Genomic DNA, 23,041 nt, shown 5'->3' with positions numbered 1-23,041 from the left:
AGATCATTCTTGTTTAACTTAATTGTCTGGATGCCTCTGTGAATTGCATTGTGCGGTCTTTCTGCCCGTGAATATTAAGATCTCTCTAAAATGTAGTTTGCAGAAATGTCCTGGAACTGATAGGTAAACAGAGAATTCACAGTAAGTGAGTAGAGTGAGTGATGCTGCATCTCTGTTTGACTGCTCTAAGTGCAAACTGTTATGTACTTTTTGGTAACTTTTGTGGGTTAAGACTAGAGATTCAGCCTAAAACTTGCCACTGTTAGCAGCGATGTTTTCTTATCTAAGCAGCAGAAATCTGGTTGTCTTGAAGAGTTGGATCCCACAGCTGCGTGTTCAGATACTTGATTTTTTCTTACTCTGATTTCTGTATGCCTTTCCCCCCTTACAAGTCTCAGCTCTTTCCTGTATCTCCACCTGTTCCCTGCTAGGGAGCAGGATACTGAGTGTCAAGCTGGAAAACTGTGTGTGTTTTACAAGCTTGATCAAATTGATTGCCTGCTCTTTGCTGTTTTGGAAACGGACAAAGGCTGTTTTCTCTCTGCATTTCTTTACTTTGGGACACAACTTTGGGCGTCTGTGCCACTGGGTCGTTAGTTTCTCAGGCAAATACTAAGAGTTCAGCATCTTTGCCATCTTTTTGTTTTAAATCTGACTGCATTTGGCTGAAGGTTCCAAAATGGGCTTGGAGAGAGAGAGAAAGGGAACAAATACCAAAGTTTTCCTTAAAGTGAGTTTGAATTGGCATGCTTATTTGAGGAAGAAACAGCAACAAAAACCTTGCCCTTCTCAGACAGTCTGCCTTAACATGTGTTGAACTGGGGAAAAAATATCTCTAACTTCTTGCTAAATATGCAAGGGGCCTTTTTGTATTTCTGCTTAATGTGCCTGCAAGATTTCCACTGCAAGATTTCCATGTTATACCACCACATAGTATCAGTTGCATACAAATGACACAGATAGATATGGAAAGAGATTTTCCACAGCTGTGAAAATGAATGTTAGGGTGAAGCATGCCCAAGAAAATAGGGTTTTGAAGAGATGATGTGTTAGATATTCTGTGGTCAGAGGTACTTCCTCTAAAACTTGCCCAGACAGTTAAAGACAGAAGGAAAACTTAGTTCTAATTCAGCAGTTAAAGAAGATTAAAATCAATGACATTTGTTTTGATTCCCACCACAGGAAGAGATGTACATCTTCATGGAGTACTGTGATGAGGGCACTCTGGAGGAGGTGTCAAAGCTGGGCCTTCAGGAGCATGTCATTAGGCTCTACACAAAGCAGATCACGATTGCTATCAATGTACTACATGAACATGGTATCGTTCATCGAGACATTAAAGGTAATGTGAACCAAAAAGGTAATGTTGTTTTGGTGTTGTAGAAGAAAGTGGGGGGAGAGGAGGACGGGATGAGGCTTGTTTCAGATTCAATTCAGGGCATTAATCTATACAAGAGTTGAGTAAAATGTCTTTCACGTGTTTTTGAGTTTTCAGTTTACAAGTTGGCTAGTTAAATATTCCTTTTTAAACACAGAGCATTAAAAAACAAAACAAAAACAAAAAACATTCACAGATGGCATTGTGAACTCATAACTTCTGCCCATCATCTATGTCGTTTTTGTAGAGGTGGTGAGGATTGTTGAGGATTCTTCCAAACTCAAATTTTGGTCCTTGTATTACTTCTGTCATTACTGAGTTATGTAATGCTATTTTTCTTCTCAGCTGTGCAAGATACTGTGGCATTTTCTGGGGGCTGACAGTGTACTATGTTAAAGTGGTCCAGCAGAACTTTTCCTAGCAATACTCATGCTGCAGAAGAGTTTTAGTCTTTCACATAAATGGTTGATTAAACACAATACTGATAGCTTTGTTAAAAGAAGTTCAGTGGATATGGTAAAATTATGTATCATGGCTTTTTTTTTCTTTTTTTTTTCCCCATACATGTATCTACTCGTGCCTGGCTCTCAGGTTTTGCTTACAAAGTAAGCAGAATGGAACTACAGTAACTGAAGGGGAGATGGTTTTGGTATTTGCTTAAGGTACCGGTGTCAGTCTGCATTTCACATTCATTTTTCTTTTCGTGAATCTTCTGAGAACATCCTCCATGTTTAGTTCTCTTGTTTTTGTTAGCTTGACATATTTTGCTCACCTCTGGCAGCAACTTAACAGAAATTAGGGGAACAGTGCACACAATGTGCCCCGTGAATGTTCATTTTATGACAAGGCAGTGCAACCCAACGATGCTGGGTTTCTATGTCCCTCTTGCTCACAGGGTTTTGAACCATCGCAGCAGTGTAGGAGGTTCCCAGTTGCTCTTGGTCCTTTGGCCTCGTGCTTCTCATTTGGGAAAAGAACTATCTACGATCCAGAGGCCTCCCACCCAGGTAGGCCACTCTTGAGTCAGTTTTGGCTTTTTTCCCTAGAAAACACTTTCCTTCACACCCATTCCCCAGCAGTCTTGCCTTTTCCTTCCTGACCAAAGATTTCTCTGCAATTGTGAATTTCCCTCTGTGCTTTTCACAGTACCTTCCTTATCCTTTACTTGACCATTCCATATCCATGTTAATTCTTAGCTGGATTGTATTCTCCTGGAAGCTTGCGATCCAAAATTCAAGGCTGACTGATAGGGATTTCTTTTGTGCTCCTCTGTGTTGTTGCTGATTTCTGGATATGTTTCCAATTAGGTCTTCCTCTCATCAGAGAAGTGCACTGAAGAAAGAGCTGTTTAACGGAACTGTAAGACTAATTATCCAAGGCATTACTGTTGCAACAGGTTCCTCATACCAAACCTAGGGGCATTCCTTGAGAATAGTAACAGCTGTCAGATGTGAGTCTCTGTAGAACTGTGTACAGACTTTCTCTAATCTTAGTGGCAGAATTTGAAGGCAGACTGCAAAGAGTGTTCTTCTATAAAGGCTGCCTTATGGTTACATTGCAAGCCTCTTGCTCCATCTCTTTTTATGCTAAAATTACATCCTCAGGTTCTCAGACAACAGCAGTAAAGAAACTCTGTTTTTACTTTAGCATAATGCCAGAAGATTTACACTTACTTACAGTCCATTACTCTTATTTTTCTCATAGGGAGGAATGATTTGTTATTCAGTCTGTGTTAAAACTGCTTTTCTATGGGAATCTCACTGACAGATCACAGTAGAACTCTTATGGCCAGTTTGCCAAATATCACTGTGGATCTGTTTCTTTCAGCATCAGATAAATAATTACTCTTAAAAATTGTTTCATCATATCCCACAGTTGGCATTGGCAAGTGCCTGGTGCTCAGAAATTCAGTCATTAGGTTAGTAGTGTCCACTGGTGCCACCATTGCCTTTCAGATACTGTTATGGCATCCAATTCTGTGAGTGTAAAAGATACAGCAAGACACAGCTGTGGCGAACCCTTTTTCAAACTGGTTGTGAGATGCTGAGATTAGCATTGGTTGCAGACTGGGCATTGCTTTTTATTAGTCTGCATCTATGTACAAAGTAGCTGGTGCCTGTATGTGGTAGGTGAGTTGGTCTTTTTGGATGCTTATACTTTATCCTGCCTACTGGATTTTAATCTCTCTGGCTAAGTCCAGGTTTCCTCTGTTATAATTACTTCTCTTTTTGCAAGGAAGCTGTACCTCAGAATGATAATGATGGAATGTTTAATGCGGAAGAGAATCTCTGGACATCTCTGGCTGAGCCCTCTGCTCAAAGCAGGGCCTGCCTCAGTATCAGATCCAATGGCAAGTTAGATCAGATTGCTCAGGACCGTGTCTGTCTGAGTGATGAGTATCTCCAGGGATGGGGAACTCCCTCTTTCCTGGGTCCCATCCCGGTGACCGGCCATCCCCATTGTAAAAAAAACCAAACTTTTCCTACTACTTCCCTGGAATTTGCAGATGCTTTGTTTGTTTCCGTTGTCCTGTACCATTCCACTCTGTGTCTTTGAGGAAAATTTTGTTACTGTTGTAACATTCTGATACTGCTGAAGTTGAAAACAGCAATAATTTCCCTCTCTCTACACACTCCCCAGCCTTCTCTTCCTCACACTAAACAAACCATCTCTCAGCCTTTCCTTATCACGCGTAGCAGCCCTCTGACCGTCTTGATGACCCTGGGCTGGGCTTGATGCAGACTGTCGACATCTGCCTTGTATTGAGCAGCCACAGAACTCCAAGTGTGGTCTCCCAAGTGCTGAATTGAGAAAAGTTAATCTTAAGGTCATGCCTGGTGCCCTCTCTTTGGGAGACCGGGGCATATTACTTAGAGTGCTCAGATTGCATTCTCAGCCTGAATACAGAAAATGAAGGCATTGTATCTGAAACTTCAGTAAATCAGAAACCTGTGAATGAGACGCTCCAGGCCATGAAGTCTTCATCAAAGTGTTATTGTACTCTTGTTAACTTTTCTGTTAGCTCTCTCAGAATTTCTGCTATTCCTGCCTTCATCTCTTTGTGATGAGCAGAGGGAATGAAGGTCATTCAACAAGAGGCAGAAGGTTATTCAACAGGAGACTGTGAGCATTTCATGCTTTCTGTGTGTGAAAAAGAGGATGATAAAGCTTATTTTCTCATCAAAGGGTAGCATTTGGCCTGAAGCAAGTTGCTTTTTAAATGAATATGACTGTTTTGCTGCTAAAGTACTGCTGAGGAGTGGCTATGAGCTGCCCTGTTGGTGAAATTATGCCACATTAGTCATGGGGATTTCAGTGCTGCTGTTCGGGCTCTCAGTATGAGACCAGCACCACTGAATATCACACTAGTGTCAGTTTTCACTGTGCTTAATCTGGGACTGATCCTCTAAACTTGAGTTTAAATGCTTTGGGTCACAGCTGTTTGCTCTAGCTAAAGTACCACTTCTGGTGTTTGCTCTGCTTGCAGTTTGCCAGGAAGGTCTTGTGGTGTAAATGGCAGTGGTATTTTGCAGAGCTGTGCTGCTTCCTTGCCTTCACTAAGTACAATGGAGCTACTTTTTGATAGTGCTTATGTAGGAGAGAGGGAATGGGGAGGGGTCTTGACCCTTTTTATTGTTTTAGCCAGGGTCTCTGGTTTTAATTTACTTTGCTCATTAACTGCGCAGCTATGGTAGGAATTTTGTTACGTTTCCAATCACATTGACTGTAAAGGTTAAAAAGGATCATTCATCCTCAACGTACTGCTCTTCCATCCCCTGCTCTCTTACCCAGGTCCTGCTGGGTTCTGTGCGTGTGTCCTCTCTCTAATGAGATCCTTTTTTAAAACTCCTTCTAGAGCTTTGTCTTGTTCTCCAAAGCACAGACCAGAGCTTTGAGGCTCCAGCACACAGCGCATCAGTGGAGGACTCATTTGCACCCAGAAAATGTCAGCAATGCGAGTCTTCAAGTTCTCTCTTTTTCTTCCTGGTGAAATTTTGAAATTTAGGTTTGTTGCATTTAACAATTCTGGATGGTTTCAGGAGGAGGGCTGATAGGAGCTTTTGCAGTAACATTTATGCTAGAAAAGTGCCATTATTTTTCTTGTTTTTTTCAAGGATCTAAAAGACTTCATATGTAGTTTCTAAACTGCATTAAACCAAGTTATCACAATAACTTCATATTCAGTCAGAAGAGAGATACTGGACTTCAGCTCAGGCCCTTTGCACCCACTTGAGTAGCTTCAGAACCTTCTTTGTAGCCTTTTGTGCTATTTGCATGCTACTTTCTTGAGGAACCAGCGTGTTGTTTCAGAAACATTCTTGTAAAGTATTTGCTAGTGATGGCCAATATTCCTGTGCTCTCTGTGTGGGCTTACTGTACTCACTGGCTTTGTGACATTTGAAAAGCAGTGGGCAGTTGTTTGAAGGAAAAACCTGCTGCTACCCCTAACAGTCACTCACCTATTGCAGTGCTTATATTTAGAGTCCCGCCTTGTAGTGCTATTGCGGGTTTCTGTTTTGTTCAAGGAGCTGAGGGCTGCTCTGTGTGTGTGTTGTGTGTGCTCCTGACTGCAGGGCCCACAGTGATGTAGAATCATAGAATGGTTTGGGTTGGGAAGGACCCATGCGGGTGCCTGGCTGAGTTTTGCAGTTTGCCAGCAGAAGGAATTCTGATCTTGAGTATGTGCAGGCACCTGAATGCTGGGACTGGAAGAGTAGTATTTACTGAAAGTTAATTCTCTTACGGTAATCAAAGGTTAGAATTTATTTCTGTTAACAAATTCTGTTGTTTCTCCTCCTTTTAATGCCTAACACCTCTTGGACTGAATACATTTTGCTTTAGTTATCAAGCATTCTCAGAACCGTAAGGGGAATCCTTTAAGAAATGGGGAGGTTGGGGCATCATTGACCTGCACTGGCTTTTTTTTGACTTGAGCTCTGTAAGGACTCTTTATTTTCCGTTCAGATCTTGGAGGTGCACAGCCACACTAGCTGGGCATTCAGTAAGTCATTAAGTAAGAGAACATACATAATAGAAAGGAGGAGCAGCCCACGATTCCCGCACTGACCCTTGTTCAAGGTGGAACAAAAGTGAGAAACTTCTTTTGAAAGATTATATTCAGAAGAGCCCTTTTTAAAAGAATCTTCGGTGTGACATGGGAAGAGGCTCTGTGTAACGAAGCCCTGCGGGCAGATGTGTTCTGTGCATACCATTAATCTTTCCTGAAGAGAACTCACAGCTCGAGCTGCACTTCTGCCAGGTGACTTGCAGCCTACTTGTGGCTTCATTGTGATACTTGCAGGATTGGCCTGACCTGTACTTGGGAGCTCCTTCTGCACTGTTTTCTCTTGCCTATCAGCATGTGTTTTGGCAGGATGTTGGATGAAAAAAACCTGTTCATTAAAAGCACTCAATTTATTTTTGCAGTGTCATGTAGAGCAAGTGACCTCAAGTCAACTGCAGGTTTCTCGTGGAGAATTTCAACTATGCTAGGGGAAATTTTGTTGTGTAAGCTAGCATTGTAGCCAGAGATTGTAATGGTAGCCCTCCTCCAGAAATCAGTCTGTAAATAGAGTGAAAAAGGAGTGGGCATTTGGCGGAACGTGGAATAAATGCTATAAGCTCAATTTTGTACGTCTGTCATGATGACACAGATGTATCATCTGTCTTGACTCAGCAGAACTGAAAAGATGGACACTGGGAGGAATGCATCAATGGTCTCTGCCACTGAGCTGTTTTTTCATGATGCAACACTCACAAGGATAAGCACTGACATTCATGAATTCCTGGAGGAGTGTTTTCTCATAATGAAACATATGTGAGGAAAGCCTGCCGTAGTACTTTGTACTTTGAACATTTCTTGTTGTCATCTTCCAAGATGTTTAGTATTAACTGAAACTCACTGGAAATCCAGCCACCTGACTGCTGTAGGATATGCTTTGGGGAACATCTCTAATTCCACACTTAATCCACTGGTACAACTCTTAAGTGTGAATTCGGCTATTATCTACCGTGTAACTTCTTCCAGTAGTATATCATGTTGGGAAGTCCTCCTGCCTCAGTTCAGCATTGGTTTAACGATTGTTACTGTTTCTCTTTGTGTTTCCTAGGAGCAAACATCTTTCTTACCTCATCTGGACTGATTAAACTGGGTGACTTTGGCTGCTCAGTGAAACTGAAGAACAACACTCAGACAATGCCTGGAGAAGTGAACAGTACATTGGGTACTGCAGGTAAGGAAGCGTGTGAGGCAGAAACTCGGCTAGTTACCAAAAAGAAGATACGTCTGTCAAAAATAAAGCAGTATGGCTCTGGGAAGCTTGGTTTGAGCTTCACTAGTTAGATGTACTTTACATCCATTAGCCAAAAAAAGTCAGTAAATGTAACTGGAAAGATAAAATGTTATTTGTCTGGTTGACTGTAAAGGTTCTGAAGATTTGTTTTCTGGGATTTTATCTTTCTCTCTGGTCTTACTGAAACAGTAGTGTTCTTAGGGGACGGCTGCTTAATCTCTTTGTTTTAAAAAACAAAGATAACAGAGTGCATACTGTACCAGTACTTTCACTATTGCTTTTCACACTGAAAGACAGTTATGCTGCTAATGTGTCAAAGAACAAGAAGGCAAAGCCAGCACATGACGAAACTTAGCAAGAAAAGCTGAGTGGTAATTCATTTCAGATGTATTAAAAAGCATTTGGTTTACCTACTTAATCACTTCAGTTCCTTCTGCTGTATAAAATGATGACATGGTGTGTCCTGTTTCAAAGCGTACATGGCTCCAGAAGTAATCACCAGAGCAAAAGGAGAAGGGCATGGACGTGCAGCAGACATCTGGAGCCTGGGCTGTGTTGTTATAGAGATGGTCACTGGCAAGGTAGGTGTGTCATCTACTGACGTAACACAAAATGTCCTTAGCAGTTTCTCTAAAATCTCTGACCTCACTCCCAGCTGCGAGTCCACAAGTATCAGGTTGGCTTTAACTTCCTGGGGCACAGAAGTATATGCTTTGTTCCATAGTGAGTCACTCACTAAACTTTGCACTTAGCAATTCTGTTCCCTGTTGCAGAGGCCTTGGCACGAATATGAGCACAACTTCCAGATCATGTATAGAGTGGGGATGGGTCATAAACCTCCTATTCCTGACAAAGTGAGTCCGGAAGGGAAAGACTTCCTTTGCCACTGCCTGGAAAGTGACCCAAAGATGAGGTGGACAGCCAGCCAGCTCCTCGACCATCCTTTTGTCAAGGTTTGTCTCACAGCTTTGGCTGCAAAGACTGCAGATGGGAATCAAAGCGCCTTCAGTTGGCTGTGTAATGTGCAGCTATGCCACAGCGCTTTGTATCACGGCAGGAGGCTGATACTAAGTTGATGTCCAACAGAAAGAAAGCTAGGTGTGGAAAACTGAGGAAGCACCTGCGTTGTTGCTCACAGACATCTAGCTACAAGAACCTGGCACCACGCAGTACGCTTTGCTGCTCTCGAGGTGCATTACCCTTATGTTAAAGACTTGTCAAACTTCATGGCAGTTAACTGGATTTGGAGGGCTATATGTGTGTCTGAAGCTTCAGTGAGTATGTATGCAGAGACATATGAAATGAAGTGAGTCCCTATCATAAAAAGCAAAATGAGCAAATGCTTGGAACATCTGCTTTCCTTCAGTAAAAGGGTCAGCCTTTAACTTCAGACTGTTATTGACCATTTACCTGGCAACTGGCACTACTTTAACAAGCTGCAGTTATTGCATGAATTTGGTTTGATTTTTAGCTGAGAATGTTTTTTGCCTATTCTTAAGCAGTGCATTTGGGTGTAGTAGTAATTGTAGCTAAACCCCATCTGCCACAGAGGCAGAATGAATTGTTGTGGTGACAGTGGAAACAGTTGTCAGGGAGGAACAGTTGTAGTGCATTATATCATTATAACAAGGGAGAAATAAAACTTGTTTATTCCTTCTGTTCAGTGAAAGTTGCTGAAGAGATTGAACTACTGCTATGTTTTTGCTGCAGTAGAGACACAACCGAATTCACTGCCTCGTGTCCCCTTCACAGGTTTGCACAGATGAAGAATGAAGTTATTCAAGCGATGGCCTTTTTTATTCTGGCAAAAATACCTTAACACTACTGTATGTATGTAATATTTACATAAAGACTGTGCCGAGAAACAGTATAAAAGTTGACTCACGAAGACTGCACAAGTGACGAGCGTCACTTTCTCTGCTGCTCCTCTATGTTTTACTTGGCACATGTTGCTCACGTGACGGTGTCTGCAAGTTGAAAGAAGCTGCATGTTTCAGTGAAAGTGCCATTACTACTGTATATGGACCATACCTTTTTTTGTTCTTTCTCCTGTTTCTCATTTGATTGAGAACCGTAATGTTAATATGTAGTATTTTTGAACTCTATAGGTTCAGAAAAATGCTGTAGTGTTATCAGGCGTTATGGACCTTGTTTTTTAAACCTGTTTGTTGAGTGCACTGACTGTGAACTTTTACTGGTTTTTTGTTTATTATTTGTTTTTGGCAAGCTTCGGATTTGTTATGCACAAGGCTGATTAATGAAAATTAAAAAAAAAAAAGTTTTTTTCTCAATAAATGGTTTATTTTAGGAGTCGGTGGTGATGGGTTTTTGTTCTGAAAGTAACTGTGGAATAATAGATGTGGGGAACTGTCGAGTTGAATGTTTAACTCCTAAGGCTGCAAAGCTAACAGGAATCAGCGTCTCTTACACTGCTCTAGTCAGTAGCTTGACAAATACAAACATGTAGGAAGCATACTGCACTGCACAAGGGATAATAGAATTAAGGGTCTCCCTTCACTCTCTCATGAGGAAATAGGATGATGTGCACTTCCTTATGGTACCTGTTGTGTTAGGGATGCGGACCAGGGCTACATGAACTTTCTTCTTGGACACCTGAACTACAGAAAATGGCCACAGTGTGTCGTGCTGACTAAAAGGAGAACTGGTTAGGATTGTTCCTGTGTAGCATTTGGCTAAGACAAGAACTCGCTTTTAAGAATTTTAAAAATCAATTTCTGATCCTAGACTTCACTCTCCCTTTATTTTTTTTGAATATCATCAATCTCAAAAAATGGAGACAGTAAAGGAGGTTAGCGGTTAGAAGAGATGATGGTATGATTATTTTGTTTGGCTTGCTGTTTCAAATAGTTATCACTGTTACTTATAAATTTTAGTGCATGCTTGGGTAAGTTGTTAAGCAGGGAATTCCCTTTTAATATTCTGTCTCTCTCTCCTCTTAATGTAGAAATCCCTGGTTTATTATAGGTGAGACACAGCTGGATGAGCTGCTGAGAAAGTGACATTTAAATCCAGAAATGCACCATCCTCTTCTGTGGGGGGTTACCAGTGCTGGATGTGTAGGCTTTCAAAAAATACAGTGTTCAATTTAAGCAAAGAAAGAACTATTCCTGTCTTCCCTACTTTCACTTATGGCAGGAGGGGAATTGCCATCGTCATCCTAGGCAATCGAGTAGGAAAACACCTGAGGTTGAGGTGCAGCCCTGGCCTGCTGTGCTCTTCACTTTTTGGCAGTTTGTCTCAGCAGTCTGTCTCCTCCTTCGTCTTCGGTGTCCTTGAACACAAACAGGAATCGAGAAGAGTTTTCAGGAGTCAAAAGAAAAATGACAACTGTGAGGAGGCTGTTATTACAGACCAAAAGAAAACTCATTCAATGCACTTCAGCTTTTTATATTTTTATTTTTTTGTATAACAAATGTAAGACTACTTTTGTTAAGGCAGTTGTAGACCATACAGTTGTTTGTGGTGAAGAAGGGCAAACACTGATTCCTACAGACATATGTCATCCTTTTAATACAGTGACCGGGGCTAGTTTACCTTTGGCAAGTACCATTAAACCTTCACTGTTGGCCAGTGAACACTGGAAGGGTATTGGGTTGCAGCCCTTGTCTGCTGGGACTTAGATCCAGGACTGGCATCTTTGGCCCTGTGCCTGTTACAATGGCTGCTGCAAGAGAAACCTGTGTGAAATATCCTAAATGTTCATTGAGAAGTACTTCTGTGTTTTGTATTTTCCTCTTGGAGAAGTAGTACTGTGTGCAATAACAGAAAAAAGGACTAAGATTGATAAGGGACGTTAGAGGTCTCTACTAGCACGTTAAGTCAATAGTTCTTGACAAAGGGGAAAAAAAAGGCTGGTTTTTATCACATGAATATGTATTTGCTGCTCAGAACTTTCACCTATTTATGGGGTTCATTCTACCATAATGAAATGCTAGCTTAAAGAGATGTTTTCTGTCTTCCTTTCCCACCCATTTGCAAAGAATTGTGTGCAGTATCTTCAGGGCCGGCTAGTTTCCACGCCTCATGCAGTACTGTAGTCTTTCAGATGTACGCACTACATGGTGTAATTGTGCTTTCCACTGTTAAGATTGTTTTAGTCAATACAGGTGCATGGTAGCATTTCAGCATAGAAGGGCATGTGCTTTATTAAGAGACAGATAGCTAGCTTTTCTTTATGAGCATGACAGTATCCTCTGGGCTCTGGCTATATTTTGTATGTTAAAGAAATAAGCCAAAGTTCATGATTATTTGTATGACACATTACACAACTTCCTTCAGTATGCTTCAGAACAGAGGGAATGCATGTGCACAAGAGACAAAAGCCTACAAAATCAGACCCTCACAAGACACAAGGCCTATTTCTTCCTTCATATTGTACTTCTTACTAACTGCATTCACTCTCACCAGCTATTACTAACTACCCCATGCTAAATGCACCACTACAGCTGCTCTTTAGGTACTGCATATTTAAAGGATTACTTTCTAGATGATCTGATGATACAGAACAGCAAATGCATATTTCATTGAGTGATTCAGACACTTTTGTATTAGCCTTTGTTGCTTCTGGCTTCAGTTTTATTATAACGAAAGATAAATGGATTTTACCAACTGCTAGAAATACAACTTTAAGAAAACATAACATCACTGAACATGCCAAGAATACTTCCCACTGCTCAGTATCAATAACTTTGGGGTTTAAATTTAGTTATTGTTTTGTTCCCTTAACCAATGGCAGTTGGAAGGCTCCTCTCTTAATTTAAAGAGCAAAACAAGAACAAAGCAAGAGGAGGACATCTATAGTAATCAGTACAAGGGGGATGTCAGAGAAACATAGTTTTCCCAGGGGACTTGATCCTACCTTCATTAAATTCAGAAGGGTGTCAAACTCCACACAGGCATAAAGAACTGCAAGCCATACCTCTGTCCTAGGTCCCTCTCCCACTTCCTTCTATTTTTTCCCAAAAGAAAAGCAGAAGGTAATTTAAATACTACCTCAGACAACGTTAAGAGGCACTGCATAAAGTAATTTTTAGAAAAGACAGACAACAGATTAATTAGGTTCACAACAGTATGGATGCAGGGCAATAACTTTTAATGCACGCTTTGTATTATTTTGTTACAGCACACCCAGCTGTTTTCTGTTTCCAATTCTGTTAGGAAGGCCTAGAATTTGAATTTGTGTTTAAAGCTGAAAGTAATTTGTTACCTATTTTTCGTTTTCCAAACTATGAATGGCATTTATTCTCAGAAGAATTAGAAGTTTCAGCTCTACCGCTAAGTATTGCCTAGGATGTGACAGTGGGTAGCTTAGCTCTCTGCTCAGGCCACGGGCCCAAATTCTGCTCCAGGTTATGCCACTGCAAGGCTCTGAGCCAACAAAATGGGCCCCTAGCCAGTCTGACTGGGGCTGATGTGGTGCTCAGTGTGAGAATAAATTCTAGATGTAAAAAAAAAAACTCTACTGCGCTCCTGTCAGTTCAGTAGAGTTGCAATAGTGGTATCACCAAGCAGCGCATCGTACTGCATTTGAACACTGACAAATTATTGTTTTTTAAACTGCTAACATGTGAGCTAGACAGCTATCAGTTTTAATCATCTTGTAACAGTCTTCTGACATTAATCCCTTCCTTAGAGCAAGTCAAGATAAAGCCTATACCTCAGCAACCATCAATTAGTTTCCGAGTAGAGTCTCATCATACCAGCACACTGAATTTTTTCTCTTCAAATCTTAAGACACTTTATACGAAAACAAACCAACCAAACAAATGCAAACCTGTTGGGAAGAGTGTACGAAGGAGTGCCTCGTTCAAGAGTGTAATCCAGCCCAAACCCCAGGAGAAAAATAACAGGAGTGCAAATTCAGATATGCATGGCAATTGCTCATCCTACCCTTCCTTTGACCTCACTTGAAGGACCATGATATGCACTTAAGAGTTTTCAGAGGTTGCATTTGTTCCCTTTGGGTTGAAGCAGTCTCTGAAGATACTACTTCTGTTTCTGCTTGTTGTCGTTGTTGCCATAGGTGGAGCCTTTGTTAATTTCTGTAACACCTATCATCCATCTGACACCAACGGAAGCTGCAACATAGAAAGAAAATAAAGTTAAAAGCCTTCTTGGAGGCAGAGACTGAAGGTCTGTACATACACAGCATTTTAAAGAGACAGTCAGTATTCTCTGCTCTACAGCGTGGCTGTAAAGCACTGTATAGTACAGTGTTACAGCATTAACACCATTGAAGTACTACACCCACACTCCCATTCGTCAGATAACTTACCCACAGTTACTTCATTTTGGAAAAACCTACATTTGTTCTTCTGGCCTATGTCTTGACTTAGGCCAGATGGGCTGCCCTGCCAGTCAGAGGGACCTCGACAGGCTGGAGAAAGAGACTGACTGGATAATCCAGAAGTTCAAAGAGAAATACCTTGACTGGAATAACCCTGTGCACCAGGACTGTCTGGAGGGCATCATATAATGCAGAAAGAGAGATTGCTTTGAGCAAGTTCACTGTTGCTCACTGTTAGTCCATGAATGGAAACAAACAACTGCGACAAGTGAAAGATTTCACTCACAAAAACAGAAAAAAAGAAAGAAGTCTTTGACATTTGACATGAGCTAGAAGACGGGGGAGGATCCAACACAGAGCCTGCAGTTTGGTAATGTAATAGTAAGCATGAAATCATTAAGACTTTAACCGGAGGGGTATAAACCACATCTGGAGATGGACATGGAGTGTAAATAAGAGTGACTGTTATAGCAACCACACAGCACAGTGGGGATTTCATAAAGTTCCAGGAATGCTGCTGCCTGGACACCAAAAAATACCGAAGTCAGCAATTGAGATTTTTTTCCTTCTCCTCTGCTGACAGAAACTGCCACTGCCCTTCCATCCTCAGTTCACCCCGCAGTCCTTGGCACCCTGGGGAAGGCTGGGTGCAAGAAAAGACTGCTCATATTTGCCAAGTCAGTGGTAGCACAGCAGGGACAAGTGCTGGGGTGCTGCAGGCACTTATCCATGCACACTGACTTGCCTCTTCTCCTTTCTCAAAGCTGAACTCCCCCCATGCTCTCCTTAACCCCAGCAGCTGCTGGGCAGCATTTCAGTGTTCTTCCCCAAAAATATATCCCCACCGTGGTAGGGTGCTGCTCACCTGATGATGGGGAGGGTAAGAAGAGAATTGATGGGCTCAAAGCCAGGTGAGAGGGCTGCACTTCAAAAAGAGGTTGAAAACACAATTATGGCCAAGGAATACCCAATTCCAAGCATTAGGTAATAAAGGTGAGCATCGTTGAGCTACCGGGGATGAGAGAAACAGCACAGGAACTGCTCTTCAGGTAAGGGGTAGCTGTGTGCTGGGGGCCTCTTCAATACACAAAGTCCCGTTCTAGCGCTGCAGCAGACAAAGCCTTGGCATTCCACACTATATACGTGGTTGTAGAAGTCCAACTTTGGAAACAAAAGCTTTTCTACATTGTTTTCAAAAACCTCATCAAACATCACAGGATCATCTCTTCACATTACTACTTGCAAATGGAATGCTCTCATCAATATCTACCAAACTTTCGTAGATACTATAGTTTCAAAATGGTTTTGTGACTACAAAGAGTATCACACATGAGAACTCGGGGGGAAAAAAAAAAAAAAAAAGACCACAGAATTAGAGCAAATTCTCTTCTGCAGCATGGCAACTAACAGACTAACTACATTCCCCTTACAGAATGTTGCTGCAGCATATATGAAGACAACTTCCTGAAGCAAACAGGCCTCAGTCAGCCAAATCAGAACTGCAAATGAAGGAAAAGGATAAAAGGGAATCACTTTCTATTTGGTTATTCTATTTTTATTAAGAGGAAAAGCTACAGATTTCTTCTTTACTGTTGCAGGGTACTAAAGGGAAACTGCCAAATAGTGTGTCACTACAGTACCTCAGGCCTAAAAACAATTCTTACCTTACCGTATGCCCCAATGACACCATCATGTTTAAGGACTTTTCCTCCATTGTTTAAAATACGAATATGTTATGGGAAAGAAGACAAACCAAAGAGAAATTGTTGCTAACCATCACCTAGGAGACTTTAAGCCCCTACCTGAACAGCAGGAGGAAGAAGCTGTCAGCTGGGTCATCCCCATGGCGCTCTGTGGCAAGCTGCAGGAGGTAGCAGAGCTCCTGCCATCTTTCTGCCCATCACTGCCTGCCCTACCAACCGACACAGATGTTGCTACAGACCTGCTCTGCCTGCCAGAGCACCAGGGGCTGAAAGAGGGCTGAGTTAACACAAATCAACATAGCTCCGAACATGGAATCTGTTTCTTGAACATTTTTTAGCTCCAGGAAAACCACCACACACCCACATCACAGTGCCACATCGCTCATCGTAAACCTTTGCTCAGAGCAGAGGACTTCTCCTTTTCTGTCACATCTCAGAAACTGCTCTCATCTGTTTCCTGTGTTTTGCACCACACAGCAACTGCAGGAGGGGTACAGAAATTTCCCATGTATAGTCTGCTGTACAGATGTGTTGTACAGGCTATACACTGAAATGAATTTGTACAACTAAAGCTTATAATAATTGTATAATTTTTTATTTAGCGTCTATCTTGTTTTCTATAAAAGAAAAGAAAGAAGTAGAGACACCAACAAACATCCAACCCTGCAGCTTTAGGCACCAGGCTCAAAGGCCAGACTGTCTGGAAGCTCCACCAACAGGCAGAATCCTGCACACAGTTTGCATCCTCCTGGTGTTGTAAAACCTCCTGCAACACTGCTGGCTCACCCTTTACTCACCATCCACTCATCTCAGCCTTGCTGCCCAGATCACATTGTCCTCTGACCCCTTGGTCTGCATTCTGCATTTGGACACTGTCACATCACTGTCAGATCAAGACTCATCCCTGTTTGTGATCTATGGAAGCAGGTTTTCTGATAGCACTGTGCATGCACTATGTAGCAGATACACAACAGCTCCTGCTCACTACTACTTACGCTTGTTTCAAATGAAATACTGCTGTCTATAACTGATACTTAACTGCCATAAGCTCAGATGTCATTATGCTTTTAGCATTAAACATGTAAGAGCTAGTGTCAGATATGAACACTTGACAGACTCATTGTTTTAACACTGTAATACCAGTTCCAAATTTTAAACAGTACCTGTGAGTTAAGTACATAAATCTCTTGCCATTGTGGCCTATGAAACTACAGCTGTTGGAGTGGGTTCAGAGGAAGGCCACAGAGTTGATCAGAGGGCTGGAGCACTTCTCCTATGAAGAGAGACTGAAGCAGTTGGGCTTGTTCAGCCTAGAGAAGGTTCTGGGGAGACCTTACTGTCACCCTCCAATACTTAAAGGGACTTTATACCGGAGGGAGACTGATTTTATACACCATCTGGTAGGACGAGGGGATCAGATTTAAACTAAAAGATGGAAGATTTAGAGTAGATGCTAGGAGGAAATTCTTTACTCAGAGGATCGAACAAACCACCCAGGGAAGCTATGGATGCCCCATTCCTGGAGGTGTTCTGGGCCAGATTGGATGGGCCCTGGGCAGCCTGATCTGGTGAGTGGCAGCCCTGACTATGGCAGAGGATTGGAACAAGGTGATCTTTAACACCATTCCCACCCAAGCCATTTTGTGATTCTATGAATCAGAAGAGACTTCTGTTTTTTGAGTTGCTTGAGCATTTATCCTCTGGAGCAGGGACTGCCTTGTATCAGTTCAAGTAGCATCACAAAGGACTCCTGGTCCGAGACCAGTAGTTAGAAATTAGCACAATGCAATGATTATTATGAGTATAAATAGCCAAACTGCTGCACAGCAAGGCAAGACGGGATGGCTCAGCATTCTCAGTATAAAGAGGAGACATTTCATTTAGGGCTGAAAGGGTTTGAGCTGAACCAGCAGAGCTATATATACCATGGTTATTCATTTCTCAGACCTGAAAGTTAAGTTCTGAGGTACTACTGTGTTTTCACTCCAGCTTGACCACCATGGGGCATTTCTCTTACAGATTGTTCCACCTGAACAGCTAATAACAAGCCAGTAAGCATTTTACTGGAGAACACAATTAGCAGGGGCTGCTGGAAAGACAAACAACACTCTGAAAACAAAGCAGAGGATCAGGTTGTAGAACCTCCCAGTCCCTCCTCCCTTTCCTGTTGCGGAATACTCAGCACAGGTACAGATAGCACAGTAAAAAAGGTAATGCTATCATGTACTGAAGCCTGCCCTTTGAAACAGTGAAGTCTATCTAAAATGGGCGATGAGGAACCACAGTAAGCTTCCTGATGCAGGTGAGCTGTCAGACTAGCACACATAGCATGGCTGCATCACATCCACGACCTCTGTGACAGACAGAGCCCTCAGGATAAAAAGCACGGTTTGGGGAGAACGGCCCGGCTGCAAAGACGCAGCTATTGGCTACAGAAGGCAGTGTAACTGCTTGAGCTGAAGTTCTGATGCTTCCACAGAATGAGACCAAAAATTTCCAACTGGCAAAGCTAATGCTTTCAAAGGGGTATAGGTTAAAAAAACAAAAAACAACAACAAAAAAGAGACTAATGTACGAAGGGAACTACTGTTCTTTTTGTGAGTAATGGCACATCCACGTTCAAGTGTACAGGGTTACCAACTCTGCTGGTTACTTTTACTGAAGGCTGAGCTTTCTTCCTCTCCCACAGACTGTCTGCCCTCCACAGTTTTTCGGAGACTTATCAGCTAATAAGTGACATCACCTTTCTGTTTTGCCAGCTCATCAGCAAGAGGTGGCTGGCTGAATCTAATCAGATGATGCCCTCTGCTACAGGCAATACAGCGCCTTCTGCCACGCTGCAAATCCTGGCCAATTACAGGCACTTTGACTATGATCACACCATGTATTCAGAGAGAAAACAGAGCTGTTGCTAAGCACAGGGGTCTTTCAAATCCCTATAGAGGAACTGCAACCTGCAGCATCCCGCAAATGTTGCTGATAATGTATGATGCATCAATGCAAACCATAACAGTGGACTGTTAATCTCAGTATTCTTAATGTGCTCCTCAGCTGTGCTTTTGCAGTCTGGAAGCTCATGCAATTATTCTGGAAGCCGAATCCTGCTATAGTTCACTCTTAGCTCCAGCATCACAAACTACCTGAAAAAAATCCTTTGGATTCAGAGAACTCACAGCAGACTATTTATTAATCTTGCCTTATGGCCAGAAGCAGAAGAATGAACTAAGTGGGCCATAAGATATCCTCCCCAAAAGTTTGTTTTCCTGCTTTTTCTTAGTAGCATCATATCTTTTTTTTTTTATAGGATCTATTCCTCCCTTCCTGATAAAAAAAACAGATGTGACTAGACTGTAAAGACAATCTACATTTACTATCAAGAGATACTAAGATGGTTAAGATGGTGCTAGATTTGTTGGTGGCAGGCTGGATGGCTGTTATTAAGGGCTAAATCCAGAAACATCACATATGACAACACAATAAAGCATTTGGCCTTGAGGTTGAAATCCAACCCCCTGAATTATGCAGTGAGACTCCCTGTAGAGGGTCTACAGGGCATAAGACACCTTGGAATTGCAGCGGAATGACAAGCCCACAGAGTGGAGAAGCTGAATTAAGAAGAGAATGCTGAAGAAATGATGAGCAATTAAAAAAATTTCACAGTAGCTGAACTTCAGTGCCTCATTACACCATAGTTCCACTGTCCAGTACCAAACAGACTATTCCAGCATTTCCTCCAAAGGCAGAATATCAAGTGCTATTGCCAGAGAAGTAGCACTTGCAGTGGTGTCATACCTCATCCCATTCACTGTTGTGAAATTTTGTTTCTTTTTTAGAGCGTATTTGTGATATGCTCAGATGTTAAGGTGAGGAAGCCACAAGTACACGGGACAGCAGCCATACGAGACACTTGCTTTATAAATCTATGGCTTATTCTGGATAGGAACTTGTTCATCCAACACGTACTCAATATCTCAAAAAGTACAGACACCCAAATACAATTTTGTCTGCCCAACTGGTCTGGTTCCTCCTTCTATGAAGAACATCGTAAAAGATCTCCCTCCTTTTCTGGGGTCAGCTCCTTGTGTTGTTTCCCTTCCTGTTTTTAGGTAACACAATCACTATAACCGCAAACCAAGACAGCCCAGAACTGCCACAGGTACCGTAGGAATCACCTGCGGCAATCTATGCCTTATGCTGCATAAATCAGACTTGATGGCCACAACAGGTTACCCCTGCCCTAAATCACAAGTTTATGGACTTTCAATGGATTATGTAACAGACTACAATCACACTACAGAATTCTCAGAGTAAATAAGCTGTCAGTACTTGTAGACATTCAAAGTGATATCCAGCACCACGCTACAGAGAGGAAGAAAACCTCTCATAGGCAACCCGCTGGAAACATACTGCTTGATTTCTACAGAAACAGAAAATTCCGTATGTAGCTCTCGAAAAAAAAACCATAGCAAAATACAACTATACAAAGACAGATAAGAAAAGGACCTACCTAACCTGCTTCAGGCAAAAGCGGGTATAGTTTCACATGGTCTGTTGAATTCGCTAGTCATATGTTTCGTCACAGAGCTTCAGTAAGGATCAGTAAGTCAAGCCAATTATTCTGTAAAAAAAACTTCTCACTTGAGAAAACTTACCCATTACAATGACAAATCCAAAACTAGCCAATGTTAATGATGATCCACTGTTGATCATGTTAACGAGCAGCTTGAATAAGGGATATAGCAGCAATGAGGCCCAGAAAAGCCAATTCAAAAGTGTCCATGGTCGTCGGGGTGGTACTATAGGGACTGCTGGGTAGGTTCCTGTTCGGTAGTACTCTTCCTGGAACGCATCCTGGTGGAACAAAGGAGGGCAACAATTAAATCCCTGTCTGCCAACAAAACTATACATTCCTGACTTTGATGTTTTGTCTGCATGTTTGTAACCCTGGGGGGAGATCAAAGACCGAGTCATGGCTGGAAAGCATGCACTTTGAAGTCAATGAGCATATAATCAGAAAAAAAAGAGCTTACCAGGATGCGTATGCATCCTTCCTTTCTCTTACACATAGAAGCCTGAAAAACAGCATGCCTAGAGAGTACGACAAATCCAGTAAGGGAAAATGAGTGAGGAGATGTACACTCTTGCAGCTACGTAGACATCACTGTTTTGCACTTCTTGCAAGAGCTGCAGCCACTGGACAAATAGTAGTGGTAAACCAAAGAAGTATTTGGGCTACATCTGCAGCAGCAGATCCTCTGCTCCCTAATGTTCTCCATCCACTGCTCTAAAACAGCCCTGTCAGAAAAGGTGAGCAGACACCATCTTGTATCATCTGCCAAAAAACACCTCCCTGATCACTTTGTCCCATGGATATGGTCTTACTTATCTTGTTCCCATGCAGTCAACGGAAGAAAGGCCTGTCAATAGACAGTTGAGCATACAAATAGTTTAAAGAGTCTTTCACTGTTTTGGATGGTCTTGTTTAACAGAAAGATAGTAGGATAGGGTTTGGTTTGCTCTGTGGTTTTGGGGCACGTGCTCGCTGTGCTTTGTTTTGTTTTTTTTGAAGCACAGAAGGTTTAGAATTCAGTACTTTTCTCTAACGTTTACCTGGGTGAACAGCATTGCCTTCAACAATGTGATCAACATAACATATCAAAGCTGGTGGGGAAAAAAAACGAAACATCTTCCTTCTGGTTCCAAAGCAAAGATTATTAATCTGATTAACACAAGACTAGTTAATTGAGACAGAATTAGACTAACATAAGGAACCCCAATTAAGTCAGAATGAAGGGCCAAATTTCTTCAAAGAAAGGAATGCTTCATGATGGTTTCAAAAAATGCTGGCAAAGCCAATACTGTCCAAATCAACCACAAGAAGATTAGTTCTACTATGCTATGATTTTACATTTACTTATGCTCCAGCTGACATGGACAATTCTTTAATTATTTAATGGCAATCTGAGCAATTACAGGCTGTTACCATTTTCTCTAATTCAAAGGGAGCATTTAGCTTTTAAGAGATTACACAGTAATTAAAGCATTGCTCTCTCTTTACTGAGATTAGAAAAATTACAATTGCTTTGCTCATGTGAACTAGATTGTACGAGGATCATTATGACCAATTAATTAGTTGTCTTCAATAAATTATACAATGTATGAAGTTTTCTTTACAGTGCTTTGAGGATTTCAGCTTATGACTGGTTTAACAGTTATTTATCACTGGCAAATTGAATTCTACTATATACACTGGGCCTTCTAAATCAGCATTACCTAGAAAAATATGAACAATTTTTGACTGTTATTGGTATCACCATTAGGGGGCCTATTACTACAGACTACAACACAGACATTGAAAAGCAGCGGCATATTTTCCCCCTTGTTGGCTCTGCACAGCATTGGAGTCAGCAAAACCACTGACCCTACCTCACCCAGATGTTTGAGACAGATGTAAGAAATACATAATGGACAAATGGATGTCACTGTCTTCACCTACACTAACATATTATACACCACTGTGCAGATCAGTTCCTTAATTCAGTTAGGATTCCTTGCCCTTAAAAACATTTCTGTTCCTCACAGAACAGATCCATGTGTTGAGTTTTCTGAGACTTAGAGGATGCCCATGGTACTCGTGTACAGCTCAGGACATATACATCAATATTCCCCATAACCATCTCCCTCACAATCATCTCTTCTCATTCACCTGCACGCAGAGATTGTTTTCCATTTGTAATAAGTTTTACCCACTCAAGAATCATTTTCAGATGTGGAAGAATGCTGATCCTAATGATTCCACCAAACTTGAGTTTCTTCAGACACTGAGGTAAATAATGCAGTAGTGAAAAAGGCAGGGAAAATCCATCATCTTGCAAGAGTCTAACTGGATTCTTGCTCCCTGCTCCCACCAGGGAGTTCTACAGAAAGATGCCCCTGCTCTTCCACAAAGAAATCCTCAAAGAACAAGTATCCAAAAATATACCCTTAGTTCCCAAACACTTGAGTTCTGTACTCCTTCCCTCTTCACTTACCCTTTACTAATTCCCTGAGGCATTCTGGCAGATATTTTCATGCCCTGTTTTCTCTTACAAATGAGAAGAATCAAAAACTCACTTTCTTTTTAATGGAAATTAAGATTCTCAAGCAGAACTTTATTTCAGGAGCTGAAGCTGTAAAGAGGTACAAAGAAACAAAACATGCAAAGGCTAGCAGAGCTAGCAGAGCTGTGACAATTATACAATACCTCTTCAGACTGGGCACTAACATGCATCAACATGCTCAATCTATTTCTTATTAAAGTCAAAGGGAGTCTTTCTAGTGGTAACAGTTTAATAAAAGAAAAATGAAAAAAAAAAAAGAA

The 23,041-nt window shown here is 41.7% G+C and overlaps 2 protein-coding genes across 7 annotated transcripts in view; one reads left to right on the top strand and one right to left on the bottom strand.

Annotated features, from left to right (window-relative positions):
• Positions 1-9,934, top strand: part of MAP3K4 (mitogen-activated protein kinase kinase kinase 4) — an 88,006-nt gene extending 78,072 nt beyond the window's left edge. For 4 of the 5 annotated variants that reach the window (XM_019612873.2, XM_031552445.1, XM_031552443.1 and 1 more), the window contains 5 exons: positions 1,183-1,342; positions 7,489-7,611; positions 8,146-8,252; positions 8,445-8,624; positions 9,424-9,934. In XM_019612873.2, the coding sequence (XP_019468418.1) occupies positions 1,183-1,342; positions 7,489-7,611; positions 8,146-8,252; positions 8,445-8,624; positions 9,424-9,444 (591 nt within the window). In that variant the 3' untranslated portion in view covers positions 9,445-9,934. Of the gene's footprint in view, positions 1-1,182; positions 1,343-2,273; positions 2,386-7,488; positions 7,612-8,145; positions 8,253-8,444; positions 8,625-9,423 lie in introns of those variants that run through there. The other variant, XM_031552446.1, reaches the window with a different exon arrangement.
• Positions 9,935-11,052: 1,118 nt separating this feature from the next.
• Positions 11,053-23,041, bottom strand: part of AGPAT4 (1-acylglycerol-3-phosphate O-acyltransferase 4) — a 69,804-nt gene continuing 57,815 nt past the window's right edge. For both annotated transcript variants that reach the window (XM_003204076.4, XM_019612875.2), the window contains 2 exons: positions 20,334-20,532; positions 11,053-13,769 (listed from right to left, as the gene is read on the bottom strand). In XM_003204076.4, the coding sequence (XP_003204124.1) occupies positions 13,678-13,769; positions 20,334-20,532 (291 nt within the window). In that variant the 3' untranslated portion in view covers positions 11,053-13,677. The remainder of the gene's footprint in view (positions 13,770-20,333; positions 20,533-23,041) is intronic.

This window comes from Meleagris gallopavo, chromosome 2 (genome assembly GCF_000146605.3).
Source record: "Meleagris gallopavo isolate NT-WF06-2002-E0010 breed Aviagen turkey brand Nicholas breeding stock chromosome 2, Turkey_5.1, whole genome shotgun sequence".
NCBI lineage: Eukaryota > Metazoa > Chordata > Aves > Galliformes > Phasianidae > Meleagris > Meleagris gallopavo.
Note: the sequence above shows the minus strand (reverse complement) of the source record. Positions and strands in the feature narration are given on the sequence as shown.